Source organism: Colletotrichum fioriniae, assembly GCF_027942845.1.
Source record: "Colletotrichum fioriniae strain IMI 355084 chromosome Unknown scaffold_11, whole genome shotgun sequence".
Classification (NCBI taxonomy): domain Eukaryota; kingdom Fungi; phylum Ascomycota; class Sordariomycetes; order Glomerellales; family Glomerellaceae; genus Colletotrichum; species Colletotrichum fioriniae.
In genome coordinates, this window is record NW_027076847.1 from 1,884,987 (window position 1) to 1,912,978 (window position 27,992).

The following is a 27,992-nucleotide window of genomic DNA, read 5'->3' on the forward strand; positions in this document are numbered from 1 at the left end:
CATGATTATCAAATCTTGTGTTTGCTTAAGAAACGTCCTGCATCGCGACTTGCGCAGAAGAAACCAGCGAGTTTCTGAACAAAGAAAGGTTGGATAGAGGTGAGATATCCTTAGTAGACAATTTCATGGATTATTTTTTTTTTTTTTGCCGCAACGCCATCAAACACAGGAAACCCGGACAGAAAGAAAGGAAAGAGTGCTGTAGAAGCATTTTTCGGACTATTTGGCGGCCACGTTCACCGTGGCGACGCCAAAGAGGCGCAAGTTCAGGCAAGCCACAATGTTCGGGCCCGTCAAGGACAGGTTCAAACAATCCGAGGCGATGCCGTTGGACAAGAGGCCGAGCGAAGTTACGCAAGAGATGAGGTTTGGTGCGCTGACAGTCACTGCCACGCCGCCGGTCGCGTCGACGCCTAGGTTGACACAGCTCTGCGGTAGTGTCGTGATACACTGCGAAGCCAACGAGTTCTGGATACATTGTGCGTACGACTGCGTCTGCGCTCCGAGGAGACTGCCCACCAGGCCGGTGACACTGCCGAGGGTACAGCCCAAACCGGTAGCCAAGTTTGATACCGTGCTTCCCAAGGCGCTGACGACGAGGCCAGCCTGGCAGAGGTTGAGGTTGGCATTGATTTCCGACGTTGAGAGTGTGACATCCAGTAGAGCACCGCAGGCCGCCGGAGCGCGGGCGCAAGCTGTGCCGGAAGGACACAATACTGTACTCGCCAATCCGGCGACTGTTTGACCGACCGGCAATCCGAGAGCTCGTTCGAAACAGTTGAGAACGGCCGCGCCTCCTTGGTTGGTGACGCTGGATATGATACAGTTGCCTGCTGTCGTGATGGAACCAAAGGCTCCAAGATTGGCGAAGCACACAGCGGCGTTGGTCTGGACATTGGCAAGAGTCTGGCTGGATGCCGCCAGGTTGGCGCAGATTGATGGAAGTCTGGTGAGACAGGTACCCGCCAGAGCAGTCTGGATACATCTGACGTGGTTGAATCCCAGGACGTTTCCGATCAGAGCAATTTGTTGCAAGCTGAGACAGTTGCTGACGGTTCCAATGTTGGCGGTCGCGCCTAACGCTGCAGTACAAGCATCGAGCGTTGCCTGAGAGTATGATTGCAAGATGACACCCGTGAGACTGGCGCAAGCAGCAGGCAGAGTGATTGCGGATCCCGTTGATGGTAGACAAGTCGGGGCGGCGACACCCGTAGGCGTCGGGACACAGCCAGATGGTGCGTATGAGCTGGTGACGACGCGACTTGCCGATGCGAGTGCCGTCTGCTGGAGTACCGTGTTGCCAATGGTCGTAGTCCGCGTGCCGGTGAAGGCACCAGTGACTCCCGTGAGGATCGTGGTGTACGATGTGCTTGAGGGGAGGGCGGTTTGCTGGACGACCGTGTTGCCAATGGTGGTGACTTGAGTGCCAGTGAAGGTACCGATCACACCGGTGACGACTGTCGTGTAAGAAATTGGAGGAATGGCCGTCTCCTGAAGGACGGTGTTGCCAATAGTCGTGACTGAAGTTCCGGTAAAGGTGCCGGAGACTCCGGTGAGGATTGTGGTGTACGGCACGGCAGTCTGGGCGAGGACCGTTCTTGTTGCTCCGGAGCCCGCGAGGGTAGTGAGAGAGGTTCCGGCAAATGTGCCCGGAACGCCAGTGGGCACCGTGTTGTAGAAGACCTGCGGCAGAGCCGTCTGGGCGAGGACCGTGTTTCCGACAGTAGACAGAGAGGTTCCGGTAAAGGTTCCAGTAACTCCCGTGACGACCGTGGTGTAGGGAATCGCCGTCTGGGCAACGACTGTCTGAGTGGCTCCAGAGCCCGAGAGAGTGACCAAAGACGTTCCTGCAAAGGTACCAGGCACGCCTGACGGAATGGTCGTGTAGAAGATCTGGGGCAGGGCTGTCTGGGCTAGGACCGTGTTTCCGACAGTAGCCAGAGAAGTTCCGGTAAAGGTGCCAGAAACTCCAGTGAGGACCGTCGTGTACGGGATGGCAGTCTCTGCCACAACAGTTCGAGTGGCTCCGGTGCCAGGAAGAGTGACCAGTGAAGTGCCGGCAAAGGTACCTGCGACTCCCGAGGCAACTGTAGTATAGAAGAGCTGCGGCAAGGCTGTTTGGGCGAGAACCGTGGCCACACTTCCGACGGCGGGAAGCGTAGATAGCTGCGTTCCTGTGAAGGTGCCGGTGACTCCCGTGGCCACTGTGACGTACGAAACCACAGGTAAGGCTGTTTGAGCGAGGACGGTCGCGACGCTTCCGACAGCAGGCAAAGTAGACAACTGCGTTCCAGTAAAGGTGCCCGTGACGCCGGTAGGAACAGTGACGTAGGAAACGACAGGCAAGGCTGTTTGGGCCAGCACTGTGGCCACACTGCCGACAGCAGGGAGTGTCGAGAACTGGGTTCCTGTAAAGGTGCCAGTGACGCCCGTTGGCACCGTAACATATGATACCGCAGGCAAGGCTGTCTGGGCGAGAACTGTGGCAACGCTGCCAATAGCTGGGAGGGTCGAGAACTGCGTGCCGGTGAAGGTGCCCGTGACTCCTGTTGGAACAGTCACGTACGACACAACTGGAAGGGCAGTCTGCGCCAAGACCGTAGCCACACTTCCCACGGCCGGCAACGTCGACAAACGGGTGCCTGTGAACGTGCCGGTGACGCCAGTCGGAACGGTCGTGTACGAGATGACTGGAAGAGCGGTCTGTGCCAATACGGTAGCCACACTTCCAACGGCTGGCAATGTTGAGAATTGCGTACCCGTGAAACTGCCAGTGACTCCTGTTGGGACGGTAATGTAGGAGACGACTGGGAGAGCGGTCTGCGCCAAGACGGTTCCGATAGTTCCAGAGACTGGCAAAGTTGACAATTGGGTACCCGCGAAGGTTCCAGTAACGCCAGTAGGAATGGTGAGATACGAGATGGAAGGGAGGGCGGTCTGGGCAAGGACGGTTCCGATTGTGCCGGTAACGGGCAAGGTCGAAAGCTGCGTACCAGCAAACGTTCCAGTAACACCAGTTGGGATGGTGATGTATGAGACTGAAGGGAGAGCAGTCTGTGCCAACACTGTTCCAATGGTGCCAGTGACGGGCAATGTCGAGAGTTGGGTGCCCACGAAGGTTCCAGTAATACCAGTTGGAATCGTGATGTACGAGATAACGGGCAACGCGGTCTCGAGAAGCACCGTTGCGATGGATCCCGTGATCGGCAGCGTGGTTGTCTGGGTGCCGGTGAAGGTTCCTGTAACTCCCGTGGGAATTGTGATGTACGAGATGACTGGGAGGGCCGTCTGAGCGAGCACAGTACCAACGGTACCGGTGACTGGAAGGGTGCTGAGGCGGGTTCCTGTGAAGGTTCCGGTTGCTCCAGTGGGAATTGTCACGTAAGAAATGACTGGGAGAGCAGTCTCCAGATAAACGGTACCGACAGTCTGGCCTGGACCGGTCGTGGGCAAGGTGACTGTGGAAGTGCCCGCAAACGTGCCAGTGACCCCAGTAGGGATGGTGATGTACGAGATGGCTGGGATGGCAGTCTCCAATAACACGGTACCAACGCTTCCGGTGGCTGAGAGGGTGGTAACAGAGGTACCAGTAAAGGTACCGATAACACCAGTGATGATAGTCGTGTAAGAGACAATGACGGAGCTGGGGATGGCAGTCTGAAGAACCACGGTTCCAAGGCCTCCTCCAACAGCCGGCAAGGTGGTGGTCTGAGTGCCGGTGAAGCTGCCGGTGACTCCGCTGGTGACGGTGAGGTACCCGGTGGGCAGGGCGGTCTGAAGCAGAACGGTTCCGAGACCGCTGACGGCCGGGATTGTCGACGTCTGGGTGCCAAGGAAGTTGCCCGCGACTCCGGTGAGGAGAGTCGTGTACGAGATCGGGATTGCGGTCTGGAGGAGCACCGTACCGATGGTTCCGGTTGCGGGTAAGGTGGTTGCCGAAGTTCCAAGGAAGGTTCCGAAAACGCCGGTGACGATCGTCGTGTAGGACGTGGCTGGTGGAACGGCCGTCTGCAGAACAACAGTGCCAAGGGTTCCAGTGACTGGAAGAGTCGTAGTCTGGGTGCCTGTAAAGGTGCCGACGATGCCGGACAGAATGGTTGTGTATCCAGTGGACAAGGCAGGAATAGCAGTCTGCTGAAGAACGGTTCCGATTGTGCCTGTGACGGGGAGAGTAGAGAGCTGGGTGCCGAGGAACGTAGCTCCCAGAACTCCAGTAGGAATGGTGATGTAAGAGGTGACGGGGTTGGGAATAGCAGTCTGTTGAAGAACCGTACCGATAGTGCCGGTGACAGGTAGGGTCGACAGTTGGGTTCCGAGGAATGTAGCTCCCAGAACTCCCGTGGGAATCGTGACATAGGATGTGACGGGGTTGGGAATCGCCGTCTGTTGAAGAACGGTTCCGATTGTGCCTGTGACGGGGAGAGTAGAGAGCTGGGTTCCGAGGAACGTGGCTCCCAGAACCCCAGTTGGGATCGTGACATAGGAAGTCACAAGAGGAATGGCGGTTTGTTGAAGAACAGTTCCAATCGTGCCAGTAACAGGAAGCGTAGAAAGTTGCGTTCCAAGGAACGTAGCTCCCAAGATTCCGGTCGGTACCGTGATGTACGATGTAGCAGCGGGTAGAGCAGTCTGTTGCAACACGGTTCCAATCGTGCCGGTAACGGGCAAAGTGGAAAGCTGGATACCCGTGAAAGTAGCTCCCGCGATGCCAGTAGGAATCGTAATGTACGAAGTTGCTGCCGGAAGGGCTGTCTGTTGGAGCACGGTGCCGACGGTTCCAGTAACGGGCAGGGTCGTGAGTTGAATGCCGGTAAAGGTGCCACCAATGACTCCAGTTGGGATCGTAATGTACGAGGTAGCAGCCGGAAGAGCAGTCTGTTGAAGGACCGTACCGATGGTTCCGGTAACGGGCAAAGTAGAAAGCTGGATGCCGGTAAAAGTGGCTCCAATGACTCCGGTGGGAATCGTGATGTATGAAGTAGCGGCCGGCAAGGCGGTTTGTTGAAGTACAGTACCAATGGTTCCCGTGACTGGAAGGGTGGACAGCTGGATGCCAGTGAATGTGGCACCAGCGACTCCCGTGGGAATCGTAATGTACGAGGTGGCGGCTGGGATGGCCGTCTCCAACAAGACGGTTCCGATGCTTCCCGTAACCGGAAGAGTGGTGGCGCGGGTGCCGACAAAGGTCTCGCCAGCGATGCCAGTGAGGATTGTTGTGTAGGAAGTTGTTGGGACGTCGGGAATAGCCGTCTCCAGGAGGACAGTTCCAAGTGTGCCGATGACAGGCAGGGTGGTTGCCCTCGTACCGGGGAAGCTGGTTCCGGTGACACCAGTGAGGATCGTGGTGTACGAAGTCGTGCCGGGGCTCGGAATTGCCGTCTGAAGGACGACGGTGACGAGTCCGGGGGCCGTGGCGGCGGCGGGCAAGGTAGTTGTCTGGGTTCCTGCGAATGTGCCAAAGATGCCAGTGACAATGGTGACGTAGGAAGTGTTGATCACGATGACCGACGAGCTTGAAGACGTGCTGCTGACCGATGGAAGAGCAGTCTGGATGAGAACAGTCGCGACGTTGCCCGTGCCGACGACGGGAAGAGTAGTCGTCTGAGATCCAGCAAAGTTGCCTGGAATTCCTGTGAGGAGCGTGGTATAGGAGATGGCGGGCAGTGCAGTCTGGAGGACGACAGTCGCCAATCCGTTGGAGCCGACAACAGGCAAAGTGCTTGTTTGTGTTCCGATGAACGTTCCAGGAATGCCCGTGAGGACAGTAGTGTACGAGACGCTCGGAAGTGCAGTCTGGAGGAGAACGGTGGCAACGTTTCCGGTGCCGACGACGGGCAGAGTGGTCGTCTGGGTGCCAATGAAGCTTCCAGCGATGCCGGTGACCAAAGTTGTGTAAGACAAACTCGTGGTTGGAATGGGTGTCTGCAGAACAACAGTTCCAAGGCCGTCGATTCCAGTGCCAGGCAGAGTGGTTGTCTGGGTTCCGGTGAAGGTGCCAACGATTCCACTGAAGATTGTGGTGTACGAAGTAGCGGCAGGGAGAGCAGTCTGGAGAACAACTGTTCCAAGGCCGTTGGCACCGGTGCCAGGGAGGGTGGAAGTCTGCGTGCCGATGAAGGTGCCCGGAATGCCCGTGAAGATTGTGGTGTAGGAAGCCGCAGTCGTCGAGGGGACAGCCGTTTGCAAGACAACAGTGCCAAGACCGTTGGTGCCGACGCCAGGAAGAGTGGTTGTCTGAGTTCCGGTGAAAGTGCCAAAGACACCACTGAAGATGGTCGTGTATGAGGTGACTGCGGGGAGGGCCGTCTGAAGGACCACGGTAGCCAATCCATCCGGACCAACACCGGGGAGGGTAGTGGTCTGGGTGCCGGTGAAGCTGCCGGGAACGCCGGAGACGATGGTCGTGTACGATTGCACAGCCGAGGTGGGAATGGCAGTTTGTAAGACGACAGTAGCCGTGATACCGATGCCGATACCGACTCCGATAGACGGAATGGGCAAAGTGCTTGTCTGAGTGCCAGTGAAGCTTCCCAAGATACCAGTGACGATGGTGATGTACGTGATGCTGACACTGCTTGTTGGTGACGAGGTGGTAGAAGGAAGAGCGGTTTGCAAGAGAACGGTCCCGACGCTACCAGAGATGATTGGCAGCGTAGTCGCCTGCGTACCGATGAAAGTTCCCGGAATGCCCGTCAACAATGTGACGTAGGAGAGAACCGGGCTTGGAGTTGCGAGAGCGGTCTCCAAGAGAACAGTGCCAACAGTTCCGGTGACGATGGGCAGCGTAGTCGTCTGGGTGCCTGTGAAAACACCAGGGACTCCAGTCAAGATTGTGGTGTAAGTGACACCAGCGCTGCTCGAAGTCGGCGTGGGAACGGCGGTCTGGAGAATGACGGTGCCAACTCCGTTGGTTCCCGCGGGAAGTGTTGAGGCCAAAGTGCCGACAAAGGTACCCGGGATGCCCGTGACAATGGTGACATATGACGCAGCTTGGACTGTGGGAACGGCGGTTTGAATGATGACGGTGGCAAGACCATCAGAACCAGCCGGGAGCGTAGTAGTCTGCGCGCCCAAGAAGGTTCCTGGTACCCCGGATAGCAAGGTGGTGTATGAGATGGGGCTTGCTGTGGGCAGAGCAGTCTGGACAATGACAGTTGCGAGTCCATCGAGACCAGCAGGCAACGTTGTCGTTTGTGAGCCCAAGAAAGTGCCCGGGATGCCAGTAAGCAGCGTGGTGTACGAGGTTGGGCTTCCGGTTGGCAGGGCTGACTGGATGACAACAGTTGCGAGGCCATCGGGGCCAGCAGGAAGTGTTGATGTCTGCAGGCCCAAGAAGGTTCCTGGAAGTCCTGTGAACACGGTAGTGTAGGACACAGAGCTAGCTGTTGGAAGGGCAGTCTGGATGACAACAGTCGCGATTCCGTTGGTACCGGCGGGCAAGGTAGAAGTCTGCGCACCAAGGAAGGTTCCTGGAACGCCTGTGAGCACCGTGGTGTACGACAGAGGGCTTGATGTTGGCAGAGCTGTCTGGATGAGAACGGTTGCCAAACCGCCAGGGCCAGCGGAAAGGGTAGTCGTCTGGGCACCCAAGAAAGTGCCGGGAACGCCGCTGAACACCGTGGTGTACGAGAGCGGGCTGGCCGTCGGGAGTGCGGTTTGAACGACCACGGTCGCAATGCCGTCGGTTCCAGCGGGCAGAGTGGTTGTCAAGGGCGCCGTGAAAGTGCCAGGGATGCCAGAGAACACAGTCGTGTACGACGTTGGGTTGCCAGTGGGCAGGGCAGTTTGGATAACCACCGTGGCAATACCACTGGGCCCAACAGGAAAGGTGCTCGTCTGAGCGCCGATGAAGGTGCCCGGTACACCAGTGAGAACGGTCGTATATGACGTAAGGCTTGCAGTTGCAGTCGGAAGCGCCGTTTGAATGAGCACAGTTGCGATGCCGTCAAGTCCAGCAGGCAGAGTGGTTGTCAAGGGTGCGATAAATGTACCGGGAATGCCAGAGAACAGAGTCGTGTAGGACGTCGGAACACCAGTGGGCAGCGCGGTTTGGATAATCACAGTGGCAACGCCGTCAGGTCCAACCGGAAGAGTACTGGTCTGCGGGCCCAAGAACGTTCCAGGGATGCCAGTAAGCAGTGTGGTGTATGAGGCACTGGCTGTTGGAACCGCACTCTGAACAAGTACCGTGACGAATCCGTCGGGACCGGCAGGCAATGTGGTTGTCTGAGCTCCGATGAAGGTACCGGGGACGCCCGTAAAGCGAGTCGTGTAGGAAACGCCCGAGGTCGGAAGCGCGCTCTGCACGATGACGGTAGCAAGACCGTCGGGGCCCGCGGGCAAGGTCGTAGTTTGAGGTCCCACGAACGTGCCGGGCACGCCAGAGAAGATGGTGGTGTAGGAGACGGGGCTTGCAGTGAGCAGAGCAGTCTGGAGAAGAACGGTTGCGATGCCGTTGGTACCAACAGGCAAAGTCGTCGCCTGGGTTCCGAGGAATGTGCCCGGAATTCCCGTCAATACCGTAGTGAAAGAGACAGCAGCAGACGGAACGGCGCTCTGGACCAGGACAGTCGCCAGTCCATCGGGTCCTGCGGGAAGAGTTGATGTCTGAAGACCAGCAAAGGTGCCAATGATACCCGTGACGATTGTCGTGTACGAGACAGTGACGCTGGGGCTGGACGTGGCCAGAGGGAGGGCAGTCTGGATGAGAACGGTGGCAGATCCGTCATTTCCGGCAGGAAGGGTAGTTGTCTGGGTGCCAATAAAGGTTCCAGGAACACCCGTGATGAGAGTGATGTACGAGATACCGCTGGTGATCGTCGGTGTAGCAACGGAGCTGCTCGTCTCCGTGAGGGGAACGTAGACAATGACCGTGTTGGGCAGAGTGGGATCGCCGCTGATGCTGACCAGAATTGTGGTGGTGATTCTTGTCGTTCCGGTGTAGGGAGAGAAGATGGTGGTGAGGTCACGGCTGAGAATCGAGGTGGGAGCAGATGTAATGGATGGCGGCGAGGCGGACGTGCCAGTGATCTCTGGGACCTGCACAATGACGCTTCCGATGCCAGAACCCACAGGGGGGATGGAGAAGGTCGTCGCAACGGAGCCGGTGATGGTGAGGGTCGTGTAAGACGCGAGGAGGGCAGTCGGAGTCTGGATAACCACGGTTCCGAGGCCGGTAGGGTCGACAGCTGGGATGGTAAAGGTCGACGCAGCTGGGCCACCAGACGTGATGGTGGTGAACAGGGCTCCCGGGCTGACAGTGGGCGTCTGGATGACGACCGTTCCGAGGCCAGTGGGATCAGCGGCTGGAATCGTGAAAGTGGAAGCGACTGGACCACCAGAAGTGAGAGTCGTGAAGAAGGCTCCAGGGCTGGCGGTGAGGGTCGGTGTCTGGACGACGACCGTGCCAACGCCACCAACGATGTTGGGCAGAATGGTGCTGGTCGCCGCAATTGGTCCTCCCGTGGTGATGGTGGTAAAGATACCAGCCAGAATTGATGTGGGCTCGGAGACAATGACCGAGACGATACCATCCAGTCCGGTGACTGTAGCAGTGGCCGGAAGAGCTCCGGTACCTGGAACGGTGGTGAACACGGTCGAGGGAATAACCCCCGGGGGCAGAGTTGTACTTGGGAGCTCCACGATGACAGAGACTATTCCACCGAGGCCGCTGGCCGTGGTAGTGGTAGGGAGAGCTCCGGTTCCAACGATGGTGGTGAAGACCGTCGTAGGAACCACGGGGCTCTGGCCCGAAGTCGTAGGCTCCAGGAAGATGACGGAGACGACTCCATCCGCCCCCGTGACGGTGGTTGTTGCTGGCAGAGCAGCCGTTCCGGGCAGCGTGGTGAAGACCGTAGTCGGAACAGCTCCAGAAGGAAGAGTGGGGGTCTGAAGAATAACAGAGACGATTCCATCTGGGCCGGTGACGGTAGTGGTGGCAGGCAAGACTCCAGTGCCTGGCTGAGTGGTGAAGACCGTAGAGAGGATCTGTCCAAGGGCTGTGGGGGTCTGTATGATGACTGAAACCACGCCATCAGGGCCAGTGATCGTGGCAGTAGCCAAGAGTGAGCCAGTTCCAGGCGCGGTCGTGAAGACGGTGGAAGGCGTAATGGCCGGTGAGCCCGTGGAGACGATTGGGGTTTGAATGATGACCAGACCAGTTCCGGAGGGATCCGATGGCAGAATGGTTGTCGTTGCCGGAAGAAGACCAGAGTAGCCGCTGGTGACGGTTTGGAAGATAGCAGGAAGATCGATGATGACCGTCGCTGGAAGGCCGGTGCCGGCGGGAGCGATGGTAGTGGTGCCGGCAGATGGGGCGCCAAAGCGAGTTGAAGTGACTTCGGCAAAAACGCCGGGGATGTTGACAAGAACCGTGGTCGGGTCGCCAGGTTGAGCGGGGGTTTCTGTCTGGATGAGAGTGACAGAGCCGCTGTAGGTGTTGAAGACGGTCGTGATGCCTCCGATTGTGGGAGACGCCGTGGCCGTAGCCGGACCAGGAACCTGGATCATGATCGTCTGAACACCATCGGAGCCAATTGGCATAGTTGAGGTGGCAGTGACACTGAGACCAGGGATCGTGGTCGTGGCGAGCACCAATCGGCGAGGGAGACCAAGAAGAACAGTGACCACATCGCCGGTCCTTGAGGGAACGAGGGTCGAGATCTGAGTGGTGGAAGCCGTGATGAAAGACGTAATGGTCGTGTACGAAGTGCCGTCCGAGATGGTAAGAGAAGGCGTGCTTGAAGGCACGGCGGTCGGGACTTGGATGAAAACGGTGCCTGGCAGACCAGAGGCAGCGGGAGCGAGCGTCTGGAAGAGAGTTGAGGCGCCAGAGTAGTAAGTCGTGACGGTGATGTACGAGATGATGGACTGAGTGACCGAGATCGCGGGCGTGGTCGTGGCCGTGACCGTGGCAGTGGGAACCTGGACCAGAACGGTCGCAAGTCCATCTGCGCCAGTAACGGAGCCGATGAGGGTCTGAAGAAGCGAGCCATCATACCCACTTGTGACGGTCGTGTACGAAACACCGGGCAAAGTGGCCGTGGGCAGAGTTGCCGTGCCAGTGGGGATGTTGACGACCACGGTGATGTAGCCGTCAATGCCTGGAAGAGAGCCGATGAGAGTCTGGATGAATGAGCCGCCATAGCCGCTGGTGACTGTGGTGTATGAGACCGGAGCCGAGACGGTCGGGCTAGAGGTAATGGAGGCTGTTGGGACCTGGATCACAACCGTGGCGAGACCATCAGCTCCAGTAGCGGTACCGATGAGGGTCTGGAGAAGAGATCCAGCGTAGCCACTTGTGACGGTGGTGTAGGAAAGGCCGGGAATCGTGGCAGTCGGGGAGGTGAGTCCCAAAGTGGGAGTCTGAATGACAATCGTCGCCAAGCCGTCTGCACCGGTCTGCGTTCCAATGAGAGTCTGGAGGAGCGTGCCGTCGTAGCCACTTGTCACGGTGGTGTACGAAAGGCCTGGAATAGTGGCAGTCGGCGAGGTAATCGCGATCGTGGGCGTCTGAATGACCACCGTAGCCAGTCCATCGGCTCCCGTCTGCGTTCCGATGAGGGTCTGGAGGAGAGATCCAGCGTAGCCGCTGGTGACTGTGGTATATGAGAGACCCGGAATGGTGGCCGTGGGTGAGGTGACCGCGTTAGTAGGAGTCTGGACGACAACAGTAACAAGGCCATCAATACCGGTGGCCGAGCCGGTTGACGTGGCGATGACAGATCCATCGTATCCTATGGTGAGCGTGACGAACAAGCCGACGCTTCCCGTGATGGTGGGCAAGGAAGCGGCGGTTCCGGTCGGCGAAAGAACCACCACAGTGACGAGGCCATCCACTCCGGTAAGAACGCCCGTTTCGGTTGCGAGAACGGATCCAGGGTAGCCGCTGGTGATGGTCGTGTACACAGCTCCAAGGGCGCTCGTGGCACTTGGAACCTGGATGACAACAGTGCCGGGATCTCCGGGGTTGGCCGGAGGAATGGTAGTCGTCAATGGGGCCAGGCCGGTGAAGCCACCACTCGTGACAGTCACGTACGAAATGGCATCCACACTGACTGAGCTGGTAGGAACCTGGACAATGACGGTTCCAAGATCGCCGGGAGCGCCGGGAGCCACGGTAGTGGTCTGAGGAATGAGTCCGGTGTAGGCACTGGTGACCGTGGTGTAAGACACGCCGTTCGTGTTGAGCACGTTGCTGGGAACCTGGATAATGACCGTGGCAAGTCCTGAGGGGTCGGTCGCCGCAGGAGGGACGGTGGTCGTCAAAGTGACTGAGCCATCATAGGTGCTGAAGAGCGTGGTGAAGAAACTGCCTGGCGAGACAGTGAGACCGCCTGTGGGGAGGCTCGAAGTATCCAGAATGTCGGGTACTTGAACGACAACTGTTCCCAAGCCCGTGGGGTCCGCGGCGGGAATAGTAGTCGTCAAGGTAACTGAGCCAGGGTAGGTACTGAACACGGTGGTGAACAAGGCACCCAGAGCACTCGTGGCCGTGGGAATCACTCCAGTGTCGGGGATCTGGATAATGACTGTGCCAAGACCCGCAGGATCAGTAGCATCGGGAGGCAAGGTGGTGGCCAAAGTAACGGATCCAGGATAGGTGCTGAAGATGGTGGTGAAGGAAGCAGCCAAAGCGCTGGTGGCGGTCGGAATGATTCCAGTATCCGGGATCTGAACGATGACCGTGCCGAGGCCAGCTGGGTCTGTGGCAGCAGGAGGCAGAGTCGTGGTGAGCGTGATGGAACCAGGGTAGTTGCTGAAGATGGTGGTGAACGAGGCCGCCAAAGCATCGCCAGATGAGCTGGTACCGGTGGCTTGAGAGTCTGGCACCTGGATAATTACGGTTCCAGTTGCAAGACCGGCGGGATCTGTAGCAGCAGGAGGAATGGTGGTTGTCAAAGTGACCGATCCCGGGTAGTTGCTCACGATAGTCGTGTAGAAGATGCCAGGCGAAGCCACAAGATCCGAGGTCGTAAGAGGGACCTGCACAACAACTGTGCCAATGCTGCCTCCAGCGGCGGGATCAATCGTGGTGGTGATGGGAACAGATCCCGAGACGAAGCTGACAATCGTCGTGTACGTGATACTGACGCTGATGGTCGGGCTGGAAGTCGCCAGGACATTGGGCAACTGGACGATGACGGTGCCGATGTTGGCAGGGTCGCCGCTAGCCGGAGCAAGAGTCGTGGTGAGAGGAATGTCGCCAGTGTACGTGCTGAAGATTGTGGTGTAACTGATGCCATCAGAGTTGACAGACGATGTTGGCAACGCGGTGAGGGCCGAGCTGGGCTGAAGAATGACAACAGTGCCAGTCTGGCCAGGAGCGCCGGGCGCAATGGTAGACGTCTGGATGATGGACCCATCGTACCCACTGAAGATGGTGGTGAAGGGCACATCTAACGTTGCGGTGGCCTCGGGCTCAAAGAAGATGATAGTACCAACAGTGTCAGTTCCCGAGGGGGCCTGCGTGGAGAAGGATGGCAACAATCCAGTGTACGTGCTGGTGACCGTGGTGTAAGAAGAGACACCAGGGATCTGGACGCTCGAGCTAGGAACCAACAGGATGACGGTGCCAACAGCATCGGTGCCTACGGGAGCCAGAGTCGAGGTCGCCAGCAACGAGCCTGCGTAGGTGCTGATGATGGTGGTGTAAGACACGGTGACGCTTGGCGCGGCGGTACCCGTTGGCTCTAGAATGACGACCGTTCCAAGTCCATCGGTGCCGACGGCCGGGATGGTGGACGTGGCAATGACGGAACCATCGTATCCGCTTGTGATGGTCGTGAAAGAGCCAGCGTTGGTTGTCGTGAGGAGCAGGGCTGGGTCCAGAATGATGACGGTCGCAGGGTCTCCAGAGACGGCGGGCGGAATCGTAGAGGTCAGAGTCTCGGTTCCGGTGTACGGTCTCGTAATGGTGATGCCCGGAGTGTCGATCGTGATGGGGTTTAGAATGATGATGGTTCCCTCGGTGTCCGATCCAGTTGGGAAAATGGTCGTCGCAGATGGGATAGCACCCGAGTACGAGCTCGTAATGGTGGTGAAGCTGATGCCCGCACTGCTCGTGGGCACCAGAATAACAACAGCGCCAATAGTCTCCGTACCCGTGGGCAGAATAGTTGACGTTGATGGTACGATGCCTGAGTAGCCGCTGGTAAGCGTGATGAACTGACCAGGAGAGGCACCGAGAGCGGAAGTTGGTACCAAGACAACGACGTCTCCAGGCTCACCCGAGGGACCTGCTGGGAGAGTGGTAGTCAAGGTGACTGAGCCGTCGTAGGTGCTGGTCAACACGTTGGGCAGAGCCGCGGTGGGAGTAGTCAAAGCACTGGTGATGCTTGGGACCAAGATGACGGTGGCACCAGGCTCTCCTGAAGGACCAACCGGAAGTGTAGTGGTGAGGGTAACCGATCCGTCGTATGTGCTAGTCAGGATGTTCAAGTCCGCAGTAGGCGTGGGAATGGCACCAGTGAGACTTGGCACCAGAACCACAGTCGAACCAGGCTCGCCTGAAGGTCCAGCTGGCAAAGTGGTCGTGAGAGTGACTGAGCCGTCGTATGTGCTGGTCAAGAAGCTTCCCAGCGCAGAAGTAGCGCCGGGAACCAAGACGACGGTCGGGCCAGGTTCTCCCGAGGGCCCAGCAGGAAGTGTCGTGGTAAGAGTGATGGATCCTTCATACGTACTAGTGAAGACGTTGGGCAATGCCGAAGTCAAACCAGGAACCAAAACGACGGTAGGACCCGGTTCGCCAGATGGACCAGCTGGGAGGGTAGTTGTGAGCGTAATGGATCCATCGTATGTGCTCGTGAAGAGGTTGGGCAAAGCACTCGTGAGGCCAGGGACCAAAACCACGGTTGCACCGGGATCGCCAGACGGGCCAGCGGGGAGTGTTGTGGTGAGAGTGACAGACCCGTCGTAGGTACTGGTGAAGAAGTTTGGCAGAGCAGATGTCGGCAAGGCGGATGTGAGACCCGGAACCAGAACAACTGTAGGGCCAGGCTCTCCTGATGGGCCAGCAGGGAGGGTGGTGGTGAGGGTGATGGACCCATCGTACGTGCTGGTGAAGAGATCTGGCAACGCTGATGTGGCGCCAGGAACGAGAACAACCGTCGGTCCGGGCTCGCCAGAGGGACCCGCAGGCAAGGTTGTAGTAAGAGTAATGGAGCCATCGTAGGTGCTGGTGAACAAGTTCGGCAGGGCAGACGTCGGCAAAGAAGATGTCAAGCCAGGAACCAGGACCACGGTAGGTCCAGGCTCTCCAGATGGACCAGCTGGAAGGGTGGTGGTCAAAGTAACCGAGCCATCGTACGTGCTGGTAAAGAGATTGGGAAGTCCGACGCCGACTGAAATAGTTGGGACTAGAATAATGGTTGCACCAGGCTCTCCAGAAGGACCGGCAGGAAGCGTAGTCGTAAGGGTAACTAATCCATCGTAGGTGCTCGTGAAAAGGTTGGGAAGGCCACCGACGGAAACAGTCGGGACAAAGATGATGGTGGCTCCGGGCTCGCCAGATGGACCAGCAGGGAGCGTAGATGTAAGAGTGACTGAGCCGTCGTACGTGCTCGTGAAGAGACCACCTCCCACATTGGTCACGCTTGGAATAAGAACCAGTGTTGGTCCAGCAGGCAGGGTAGTTGTGAGAGTGACAGATCCGTCGTACGTGCTGGTCAAGACATTCGGCAATGCTGAAGAGCCAGGAATGCTTGGGACCAAAACCACGGTTGCTGGGTCTCCAGAAGGTCCGATGGGCAGAGTGGTAGTCAAGGTAACAGAACCATCGTACGTGCTTGTCAGCACGTTGGGAAGTGCTGGAGCCGTGATACCAGGAACCAAAACGACGGCCGTTGGGTCACCAGAGGGCCCAATCGGCAGCGTCGTTGTGATTGTGATTGAGCCATCGTACGTGGACGTGAGAACGTTGGGGAGACCAGGCACAGTGGCGCTTGGGATGGCACTCGGTACGAGAACCACCTCTGCTGGATCGCCAGACGGGCCAATGGGCAAGGTAGTGGTGAGAGTGACAGAGCCATCATAAGTTGAAGTTAGGACGTTGGGAAGGCCAGTAGCAGTTACGCTTGGGACGGCGCTTGGTACCAGGATCACCGTTGCTGGGTCACCCGAGGGACCGATGGGCAAAGTCGTGGTCAGCGTGACGGAACCGTCGTAAGTCGAAGTAAGCAAGTTGGGCAGTCCAGGTGCGGTGACACTCGGTACAATGCTTGGGACAAGAACCACCTCTGCGGGATCTCCGGAGGGGCCGATCGGAAGCGTGGTGGTGAGAGTAATAGAGCCGTCGTACGTAGAAGTAAGCACATTCGGGAGACCAGCAGCGCCAGACGAGGGCACCAAGACCACGGTAGCCGGGTCCCCAGAAGGACCAATGGGCAGAATAGTGGTAAGAGTAACTAATCCGTCGTACGTGCTTGTTAAGATGTTTGGAAGACCAGCAGCACCAGTGTTGCTCGCGCCAGGTACGAGGATGACCGTGGCCGGGTCGCCAGATGGACCGATGGGCAAGGTAGTTGTGAGAGTAACCGATCCATCGTAGGTGCTCGTGAGAACATTTGGTAGACCGGCGCCAACCGAAGACGGCACCAGAACAACTGTCGCAGGATCTCCTGAAGGTCCAATGGGCAAAGTAGTCGTAAGCGTCACCGAGCCATCGTAGGTACTGGTGAGAATATCGGGAAGACCACCAGCGCCATCGCTCGTCGCACCAGGCACCAGAATGACCGTAGCCGGATCTCCAGAGGGCCCGATGGGCAACACTGTAGTCAGAGTCACCGAGCCGGCATAGGTACTGGTAAGCACATTCGGTAGACCGGGGGCATCCGTGATGGAAGCTCCCGGAACCAGGACGATTGTCGCTGGGTCTCCGGAGGGGCCAGCCGGAAGCACGGTAGTGAGAGTGACCGAGCCGTCATATGTGCTCGTGAGGAGAGTGGGCAGCCCTGGAGCATCGGTAATGGGAGCACTGGGAACCAACACAATCGTCGCCGGATCGCCAGAGGGACCAGCTGGGAGCACAGTGGTGAGGGTCACAGAACCGCCATATGTGCTTGTGAGAATATTGGGCAATCCCGGAGCATCAGTAGGAGTAACACCAGGAACCAAGACGATTGTGGTTGGATCACCAGAGGGACCGATTGGAAGGACGGTCGTGAGAGTGACTGAGCCGGCGTAGGTGCTCGTAAGCACATTAGGTAGAGCCGAAGCGTCCGTGATAGTGGCGCCGGGCACAAGGATGATGGTCGCGGGGTCTCCAGAGGGACCAACCGGCAAAACAGTGGTCAAAGTGACAGAGCCAGCGTACGTGCTCGTTAAGATATTCGGAGATCCAGGTCCCGCCGTGATACTAGGGACACTGCTAGGTACCAGAATGACCGTAGCCGGATCACCAGACGGTCCAATGGGAAGGGTAGTCGTGAGGGTAACCGAACCACCATAGGTGCTAGTGAATAGGTTGGGGAGGTTGATGCCAATCGAGAGGTCGATGAGCGGAGGAGTGCTGGGCACCAAGATGACGGTGGCAGGATCTCCAGACGGGCCAACTGGTAAGACTGTTGTGATGGTGGATGGACCTCCATATGTGCTGGTGAACAATCCTGGAAGATTGATACCAAGAGAAATGTCGATGAGTGGAGGAACGGCGCTGCTGGGTACCAAGATGATCGTAGCAGGGTCTCCAGATGGTCCCAAAGGCAAAACCGTTGTAAGAGTGACTGAACCACCGTACGTGCTGGTAAGCACGTTAGGTAAACCAGGCGCAGGCGTAATGGTAGGAGTAGCACCCGGGACTAAGATGATGGTAGCCGGATCTCCAGACGGGCCAAGAGGCAGAACCGTCGTGAGGGTGACTGAACCATCGTACGTGCTCGTAAGCACGTTGGGAAGGCCGGGAGCAGCCGTGATGGAAGGAATCGTGCTTGGGACCAGGATGACAGTTGCCGGATCGCCCGATGGCCCAATAGGTAGGGTCGTCGTGAGAGTAACTGAGCCATCATAGGTGCTGGTGAAGACATTGGGAAGACCTGCGCCAGTTGAACCAGCGCCGGGCACGAGAACAACGGTTGCAGGATCGCCAGATGGTCCAACCGGTAAGACAGTAGTAAGAGTGACCGAGCCTCCATAGGTGCTTGTAAGCGCATTAGGGACACCAGGAGCCGCCGTAATGGAAGGAATAACGCTGGGAACCAACACAACCGTGGCGGGATCACCAGAAGGTCCAATGGGTAGGGTGGTAGTAAGGGTGACTGATCCGTCATAAGTGCTCGTCAGCACGTTGGGAAGACCACCGTTGTTCGAACCAGAACTGGGCACCAACACGACTTCTGCTGGATCTCCAGAGGGCCCAATGGGAAGTGTGGTGGTGAGGGTGACTGAGCCATCGTAGGTACTCGTGAAAATGTTGGGAAGACCACCATTGTTCGCGCCAGAGCTGGGAACCAGAATAACAGTTGCCGGGTCACCTGAAGGTCCAATGGGCAGCGTCGTTGTGAGAGTGACTGAGCCCCCATAGGTGCTCGTAAGCACGTTAGGGAGGCCAGCTCCATTCGAGCCAGAGCTGGGTACCAAGATGACTGTGGCAGGGTCACCCGAGGGGCCAATTGGTAGAGTTGTTGTAAGAGTAACCGAGCCGTCGTACGTGCTGGTAAGAAGGTTGGGCAACCCAGGCACAGCAGTCGAAGTGGGACTACCGGGGACGAGAATCACCGTCGCGATATCGCCGGATGGTCCAACTGGGAGAGTTGTAGTCAAGGTTATGGAACCACCATAAGTGCTTGTCAAAATGTTGGGTAGACCAGGGGCAGCAGTTGAGCTGGGGACCAAAATCACGGTCGCGATATCACCAGAGGGGCCAACAGGTAGCGTCGTGGTCAAAGTCACTGAACCGCCATACGTGCTGGTCAACGCGTTGGGCAAACCAGGCGCCGCAGTCTGACTTGGCACAAGGATCACTGTTACGGGATCTCCAGACGGTCCAACAGGCAAGGCAGTAGTCAGCGTGACTGATCCGCCATACGTGCTGGTCAAAACATTTGGCAGGCCAGGAGCAGGTGTCGTGCTCGGTACCAGAATGACCGTTGCGACATCTCCTGAAGGTCCGACTGGAAGGGTGGTGGTCAACGTGACTGATCCACCATATGTGCTGGTCAAGATATTGGGTAAGCCACCAGCGCCGGTCTGACCTGGTACCAAAACGACAGTCTCGGGGTCGCCAGAGGGACCAACTGGCAAGACGGTGGTAAGAGTGACTGATCCTCCATACGTAGATGTGAGGATATTTGGCAAGCCAGGAGCAGATGTCACACTTGGAACCAAGATGACAGTTGCGATATCTCCAGAAGGCCCAACGGGCAAGGTCGTTGTGAGAGTGACTGAGCCACCGTACGTCGAGGTCAAAATGTTCGGGAGACCAGGAGCACCGGTCTGACTTGGCACCAGAATGACCGTCGCAACGTCTCCCGAAGGACCAACAGGTAGTGTGGTGGTCAAAGTGACCGAACCTCCGTACGTAGAAGTGAGAATGTTGGGAAGGCCAGGCGCCACAGTTTGACTAGGCACCAGAACGACGGTGCCAACGGGCAAGGTCGTGGTCAAGGTGACAGACCCATCGTACATGCTGGTGAAGAGATTGCTTGGGACAGCGGGAGCAGCAGTTTGACTCGGCACCAGGATGACGGCCGCCGGATCTCCAGAAGGTCCGATTGGGAGGGTAGTGGTAAGAGTGACCGAGCCGTCATACGTCGAGGTAAAGACGTTGGGCAACGAAGGAACCCCGGTGTTGGTAGGGATGAGAATGACGGTGGCACCAGGCTCGCCAGATGGGCCGGCGGGTAACGTCGATGTCAATGTGACTGAGCCATCATAGACACTGGTCAACACTCCGCCAGGAGCAATGGTAGGTGTGGCGATCGGAGAACTTGGCACGAAGACGACCGTCGCGCCGGGCTCGCCAGAGGGGCCAGTAGGCAGAACCGTGGTGAGGGTAACCGAGCCCCCGTACGTCTGGGTAAGGATGTTGGGAAGACCCGCGGCTCCAGTACTGCTCGGGACAAGAACAACAGTAGCAGGATCACCAGATGGACCGATAGGCAAGGTGGTCGTAAGAGTAACCGAGCCACCATAGGTACTGGTCAGAATGCCTCCAGGAGCAACAGTTGGTGTAGCAATCGCGGAACTTGGCACAAAGATAACAGTCGCACCAGGCTCTCCCGAAGGACCCGTCGGGAGGACAGTCGTCAATGTCACCGATCCGCCGTATGTCTGAGTAAGAATATTCGGAAGGCCAGCAGCGCCGGTGCTGCTCGGCACCAAAACAACGGTTGCCGGGTCGCCTGACGGGCCGATGGGCAGAGTAGTCGTCAAAGTGACTGAGCCGCCGTAAGTGCTCGTCAATACGCCACCAGCAGATGGAAGTGCGGGAGTCGTCGTTGGGAGGCCAGGAACGAAGATGACTGTCGCTCCGGGCTCCCCCGAAGGACCCGTGGGAAGAACCGACGTCAAAGTCACAGACCCACCGTAGGTCTGGGTCAGGATGTTGGGAAGACCTGCCGCTGCGGTGCTTGTTGGAACCAAAGTGTTGCTTGGGACCAAGACCACAGTCGCAGGGTCACCAGATGGGCCAACCGGCAAAGTAGTCGTGAGCGTGACCGATCCATCGTACGTGCTAGTCAACACATTGCCGAGGGCCTGAGTAGGATCAACGGATGAGGCTCCAGGTGCCGAGGGGACGAAAATCACAGTCACACCAGGGTCTCCCGCAGATCCTGTGGGAAGAACAGTGGTCAACGTGACGGAGCCACCGTAGGTCTGGGTCAAGACGTTGGGAAGCGTAGGAGCCGGAGTGATGGTAGGGGTGGCACTGGAAACACCAGGCACGAAGATGACCGTAGCAGGATCACCGGACGGCCCGACTGGCAAGACTGATGTCAAAGTGACTGAGCCGCCATAGGTGCTCGTGAGGATGTTGGGCAGACCAGCAGCACCAGAGTTGCTGGTGACACCAGGAATTCCCGGCACAAAGATGACTGTGGCTGGATCTCCAGATGGGCCCACTGGCAAAACTGAAGTGAGAGTGACGGAGCCTCCGTAGGTGCTCGTTAAGATATTGGGCAGACCAGCAGCACCAGAGTTGCTGGTGACACCAGGAATTCCCGGCACAAAGATGACTGTGGCAGGATCGCCAGATGGGCCGACCGGTAGGACCGAAGTCAAAGTCACAGAGCCTCCATAAGTACTTGTCAAGATGTTGGGAAGTCCGGCAGGATCAGTGTTGCTAGGAACGATGGTCACGCCCGGAACAAAGACAATGGTCTGTGGCGGCACGTTCACACCACCGTCAGTAACGACTGAAGTCAGGGTGACTGAACCACCATATGTGCTGGTTTGAATGTTGGGCAAACCCGGAGCAGCAGTGTTGCTCGGCACAAAGATGATTGTCTGCGCCGGATCACCCGATGGCCCAGTTGGCAAGACTGAGGTCAGGGTGACTGAACCACCGTATGTGCTGGTCAAGACATTGGGCAAAGATGGTGCGCCGGTGGCGCCGGGAGCGCCCGTATTGCTTGGGACGAAGATGATGGTCTGTCCAGGATCTCCGTTGATGCCAGTAGGCAAGACAGAGGTCAATGTGACGGAACCTCCATACGTGCTCGTCAGGACGTTCGGCAAAGCCGGGGTAGCAGTGGGAGTCGGGATAAGAATAATAGTCGCACCCGGTTCGCCAAAGGGGCCGGTGGGCAGCGTAGATGTGAGAGTGACGGAACCACCATAGAAGCTGGTGAACAAGCCACCGGGAGTAGGTACTGTAGCCGATGGAGTAACAGTGTTGCTGGGGAGGAAGATGATGGTGGCGCCCGGCTCGCCAGAAGGACCGGCCGGTAGGACCGAAGTCGATGGCACCAGTCCGCTGTAGAAGCTGGTGAGAACTCCGGCCAAGGCGGTAGTAGCGGGATTGGTGACAGCAGTGTTGCTAGGAACAAAGATGACTGTAGCACCAGGCTCTCCAGACGGTCCGACGGGAAGCGTGGAGGTAAGAGTGACTGAACCACCATACGTGCTCGTGTAGAGACCGGCAGCCAAAGCCGTGGTAGCGGCGGTCGGCAGGCCGGTGTTGCTAGGAAGGAAGATGACGGTACCACCAGGCTCGCCAGAGGGACCTGGAGGCAACACGGATGTCGAAGGCACCAAGCCACTGTAGAAACTGGTAATGACACCACCAGCAGTAGGCGTTGCGGCGCCTGCTGCACTGGTTGCACTCGGAACGAGAACAATGACCGTTCCAGGGTCGTTGGAGTTGACCGGAGCGACAGTGGTAGTCAAAGAAACTGAGCCAGTGTAAGTGGACAGGAATGTTGTAAGCACATTGTTGCCAACACCAGGAGCAGCGCCACCAGTCGAGCTGGCAACGTTGCTTGGAACCAAGACAATGAGAGTGCCGGGGTCTCCCGGGTTTGCAGGTGAAGCAATAGCCGTTGAAATGATGGAGCCTCCATACGTCGACGTGACAGTAGTAAGAGGAATGGCGGGCGTGGCAGTGGGAGAGGCTAGTACGTTGCTCGGAACAAGAACAACGAGGGTGCCAGTCGAGCCAGTTCCCGATGGCAGCACGGTCTGGAATGAGGTGACAGAGCCTCCATAGGTGGAAGTGAGAGTGGCAAAGACTGCACCAGGTGAGGATGTAACAGCCGGAAGACCGGCACTTAGAGTACCGGCGTCGACGGTAGAACTCGGGACAAAGACGACGAAAGTTCCCTGAGAGTTGGTTCCAGTAGGGAGGATAGTCGAGGTCGACGGCACCAATCCAGTGAATGTGCTGATGAGAGTTGCAAAGTTGGCACCTGGAGTAGTTCCAGGGGTTGCCGTGGCACTTGGGAGAAGGACGATGACGGTTCCCAGGCTATCAGTGCCAGCCGGAGCGAGCGTAGTGGTCGATGGAACCGATCCAGTGTAGGTGCTGATGAGAGTCACAAGCGAAGCGGGTGCCACAGTCGGAGTTACAGCTGGCCCTGTGGTTGGGAGGTTGACCGCAGGGTTTGAAGTTGCCGGGTCCTGTCCAACGGTGGGAGTCTGGATGAGAACAAGACCGACGCTGCCGCTGACGGTAGGCAGGATGGTGGTGATCTGAGTTCCAGTGCCAGAGTATCCAGTCTGAACTGTAATGAATGAGAAGCCAGGAGCCGTGGGTGTGGGGGCAACATTGGTAACTGCGGGTGAAGAAGGAGAGAAGGGAGTCTGGATAATGATGGCACCAACGGTCTCGGTTCCAGATGGGAATACTGTGGCGGTAGTCGGCACAGCTCCAGTGTAGCCAACTGTTGTGGTGAGGAACGAAAGGCCAGATGTGGGAAGAGGTGTCTGGATGATGACTGTTCCTGGATCACCGGCGTTCACAGGTGCTAAAGTTGTGGTCGCCGCTGCAGTACCGAAGAATCCGCTCGTCAAAGTAACGAACGATGCCGGAGCAACAGTGACCGAAGGATCAGCAGCAGAAGTAGGCGTCAAGACAATCAGAGTCGTCGGGTCGCCGGCGGAAGAGGGGGTAAGCGTAAGTGTAGACGTGGCAGAGCCAGCAAATCCGCTTGTGACAATGACATTGGGCAAAGCGTTTGTGACGCTGGGAGCCGCGGTTCCAACTGATGGAGTCTGGACAACCACACTTCCTGGGTTGGTGCCAGACGGAGGGAAAGTGACCGTGGTGGGAAGAGTGCCAGTGCCAATAGTAGTGGTGAGGATGAAGCCGCTGGGCACAGTAGGTGGTGGAGGATCACCGCTAATACTGACGAGAACAGTCGTGCTGATTCTCGTGGGAGTCTGGATGAGGACGATGCCAACAGAGTTGGTTCCCGTGGGAAGAATCGTCACCGTGGTCGGCTCCGTGCCAGTGAATCCAGTAACAGCTGTGATGAAGCTGTTCGGAGCAACAGCAACGCCAGAGGTAGGAGTCTGGACGACGACGACTCCGGGCTGTGTACCAGTTGGCGGCAGAGTAAAGGTCGTCGGCGTGGATCCAGTGTAGCCAGTGGTAACAGAGACGAAGCCGGGCGCGGTGACAGCCGGGTCAACGACGGGGCTAGTTGCGCCTCCGGCTCCGGGAGCGGTGGGAGTCTGAATAATCACGGTTCCGATAGTGTTGGTGCCGGAAGGCAAGATAGTAGATGTCGCCGCAACAGGTCCGCCAATGGAGACGGTGATCTGAATGTTCGGCAGACCCAATGAGATGGATGGCACAGTCACAGCACCTCCAGAGAAGATGGGTGTCTGAACGACCACTGTTCCAACCGTATCAGTTCCACCGGGGAAGTAAGTAATCGTAGTCGGCGCGATGCCTGTGAAGCCCTGGGTGGTGGTGATGAAGCTGTTGGCCGCCGCGTTGGTGGCAGAGACCAAGGGGTTTGTGAACGGGGTCTGAACGACCACGATACCAGAGCCACCTGAAGACGGCTGCACGGTGACGGTAGTGGGAAGTGATCCGGTGAAGCCAATTGTGGTGGTCTGAAGAATGTTGACTTCCACAGAGACCGTGGGCGTCTGGATCAGTACGACGCCGAGGGTATTGGTTCCCGTCGGCGGCAGGGTCGTAGTCTGAGGAACAGATCCAGAGAAGCCCTGGAAGAGAGTCGTGAAGACACCAGCGCCTGGAGCGGCAGTCGCGGCGACAGTCGGTGTCTGGATAATGACGAAGCCCACCGAGTTGGTGCCGGAGGGAGGGAGAATGGCGGTTGTTGCTACCGGTCCACCCTGGGTCAAGGTGATGAAGGAGCCCAGGCTGAGACTTGGAACAGACAGAATGATGGTGGGCAGGTTGATGGAAATCGGCGGGATGGTGAGTCCAGGAAGCACCAAACCAGAGTTGACTGCGCCTGGGGAGGTGGCAGCACCGGTTGGCAGAGCCGTGAACAAGGACGAAGGCACCTGGACGAGAACGGTGCCAACAGTGTTCGTTCCCGATGGCAACAACACGTTTGTCTCCACGGCGGGAACGTCGGCTGGTGTTGTGACCGTCACGAAGGGCACGCCAGAGGGGAGGTTCAGCTGAGAAGCAGCAGCAGTAGCAGGAGTCTGAACAAGGACTGTTCCCAGGGTGTTTGAGCCAGTGGGCAACAAGATGTTCGTCTCCACGGCGGGGACGTTGCCGGCGGTCGTCACCGTCGTGAACGGAACACCAGCAGGCAAAGTGAGTTGAGGAGCAGCGATGTTAGTAGGGGTCTGGACGAGAACGGTTCCTAGAGTGTTTGTTCCCGTGGGAAGCAATACATTTGTTAGTACAGCGGGGACATCACCAGCAGTAGTTACCGTGACAAATGGCACTCCGGAAGGGAGAGTCAGTTGAGGAGCAGCTGCGTTAGTAGGAGTCAGGACGACAACCGTTCCAAGAGCGCCGCTGACAGCAGGAGGAACGGTAAAGGTCGAGGGCTGAAGGCCATTGAAACCGCTCTGGATGGTGGTGAAGGCACCCAGAGCTCCAGGTGCGAGACTGGATGGAACTCCATTGACACCAGGATCCTGTGTCTGCGTCTGGCCTGGCTGAGCAGTAGCAGTGGCCAAGGGATCACCCAGAACTACAACCGTGCCGACACTGTTGGTTCCTGCAGGAGGAATGGTCAGCGTGGTGGGAGTTGACCCAACAGCTGGCCCAGTGAGGGTGGTGAAGGAACCAGGCAGAGCCCCTTGGGACGCCGCGGCAGTCGCAGCAGCTGGATCCGGAGTCAACACCAAAACGACGGGAGCAGTAGATGCAAGGCCTTCTGGGAGAACCGTGACGGTAGTAGGTTGGGAACCGCCAAATCCGGTGGTGATGGTGTTGATCACATTAGGAGCCACAGTCGCACCAGAGCCCGCAGGGTCAGGCGCAGCGGAACCGGCAGCGTTGGTCAATGGCGTGAGAACCAAGACTTGCGAGGCCGTTTGTGTTCCCAGAGGAGGCAATGTTACCGTGGTCGGCACAGATCCAGAGTAGCCGCTCGTGAGAATGTTCGGTAGAACACCTGCGTTTGAAGCCGCCGGGTTTGCGGCAGATACACTGGGGGCGGTAGCTTGCGTAGCAGCGTTCGTGATAGGAGGCACAACCGTAGTTGCGGCAGGGTTTCCAACGCTGACTCCCGCGCTGAAGCCAACGGGCAACTGCTCGACGATGGTGGCAACCGGGTTGTCGCCCTGAGAAGGCAGCGTCAGAGTCAACGGATCGGTGCCATTATAGTCACCTCGGATAGTGACGAGGTTGGCGGCCAGAGCGGCTGGTGCAGTTGTGGCCGGATCATCTCCGCCCAGTCCCACGGCGACTACAATAGTTCCGGGGGCAGAAGCAGAGTTTCCCAATAAGGGTAAGGTGATCGTGGCACCGAGGCCGGCAATCGGGAGCGCGGCCAAAGTTCTAAAGAGGGCAGGCCGAGCAGTAATTGACGGAGTCTGCACAATGACGGTGCCTAGGGTCGGGTTACCAGCGGGAACAATGGTGAGCGAGACTGGAAGAGATCCGGTGTTGCCATTGGTCGTAATGGTCGTAAAGGGGCCGGTGAAGGAGGTGATGGCAGGCTGGACAACGACAGTGCCGGTCTGGCCGGTACCTGAGGGAGGGACTGTAATGGTGACTGGTGATCCTCCCGTGTTGCCACCGGCCGTGATGGTCCGGAAAGGCCCATTGAAGGCCGTAGGATCCAGGCTCTGAACGAGAACGGTGAAGACGCCGTCCGTCGCACCAGCGGCCGGGGGAATAGTCACAGTCGCGGGAGCATCACCCTGGCCGCCGCCAACAGTGACGGTCGTAAACGGGCCAGCAGCGGGGCCTGTGAAGCCATCCGTGGTCTGTACGATGACCGTACCGGTCTGTCCTTCGGGTGCCGGGATAGACAGTGTCGTTGGTGTAGCTCCGGCAACGCTGATGGTTTGGAAGATGGCACCAAGAGCCGGTGCTGCAGTCTGTACGATTACCGCACCAACACTGCCAACCGTCGGAATAAGCGTAAAGGTTCCGGTTTGGCCGTTCTGGCCCTGGATACTCACGGTTGTGAGCCTGGCAAGAAAATCGGCCTCACCTCCCGGAGTCTGGATAATCTGAAGCACAGCATCGGCCCCGGTCTGCGTCACACCCCTGTTACCGGGCAATGTGATGGCAGCGGGTGTAACACCGGCATTGCCGAGAACCGTAATGACGTTCTGAGGACCAGTCACAGTGATGGAGAAGCTGTCAAAAGTCTGTGCAAAGACCGTACCGGCAGATCCAGCCGAGTCCACGACGGTGAAGTTCCTGGGCACGCCCGTGGCACCACCAACGTTGACGGTAGCAAAGATCTGAGGCAAAGCCGCAGCACCTCCGGATGCTGTAGGAGCGATTGTAACCGGAACTGAGGCAGGGCTAGGTCCGGGGTTGACGACGCTGCTCGCCGCTGGCGCAGACTGCGTGACAAAACCACTTGGGTCGATAGGAGTGCCCAAGACAGTTGCTGTTTCTGGAACACTGCTGCCCGTGGTAGCCGCAATGTTGGCGAAGGGGGTGAAGACCAAGTAGGTTCCGACGCCATCGGGACCCGAGGGGAAGATTGTGATTGTGCTTGCCTCAGATCCGGCCTGGCCACCTCTTGTGATTGTGACATAGGCGTTTGGGATGGATGAGACCTGGTCAATGATTCTAAGTTGGCAGGTTAGCTTGTACTTCCAAAGATGAAGCTCGGGGAAGCACGACCAACTTACCTGGTTACTTGGGACGTGAGTGTGCCCAACTTATCAATCTCGGTGACCAAGGTCAATGGAGCATTAGTGATGGTAAGCGTCAGCCCATCGTCGAGTACCAGGACGGTGTTGACTGGCAAGTAGGCGCTGATGTAGATAGGCTGTCTGACGATGAACTGCACCGGCTGTACTTCGACAGACGTGATGCCGGCAGCACAGACGGGATTATCGGGAAACTGAGGCAGGGCAGTGACCGGCCAGTACTGGCTGGCGGCAGCCAACAGGCCCAGGATGGTGTTGAACTTCATGGTGATGATGAAGCG

General features: G+C 57.9%; 1 protein-coding gene across 1 annotated transcript; it reads right to left on the bottom strand.

Moving 5' to 3' along the window:
- Positions 1–219: 219 nt before the first annotated feature.
- N0V96_009155 (uncharacterized protein) lies at positions 220–27,977 on the bottom strand (the record flags this gene model as incomplete). Its single annotated transcript, XM_053189095.2, has 2 exons — positions 220–27,628; positions 27,691–27,977. The coding sequence occupies 2 exons, from the start codon at positions 27,975–27,977 to the stop codon at positions 220–222; spliced, it is 27,696 nt and encodes a 9,231-aa protein (XP_053053861.2).
- Positions 27,978–27,992: the final 15 nt, after the last annotated feature.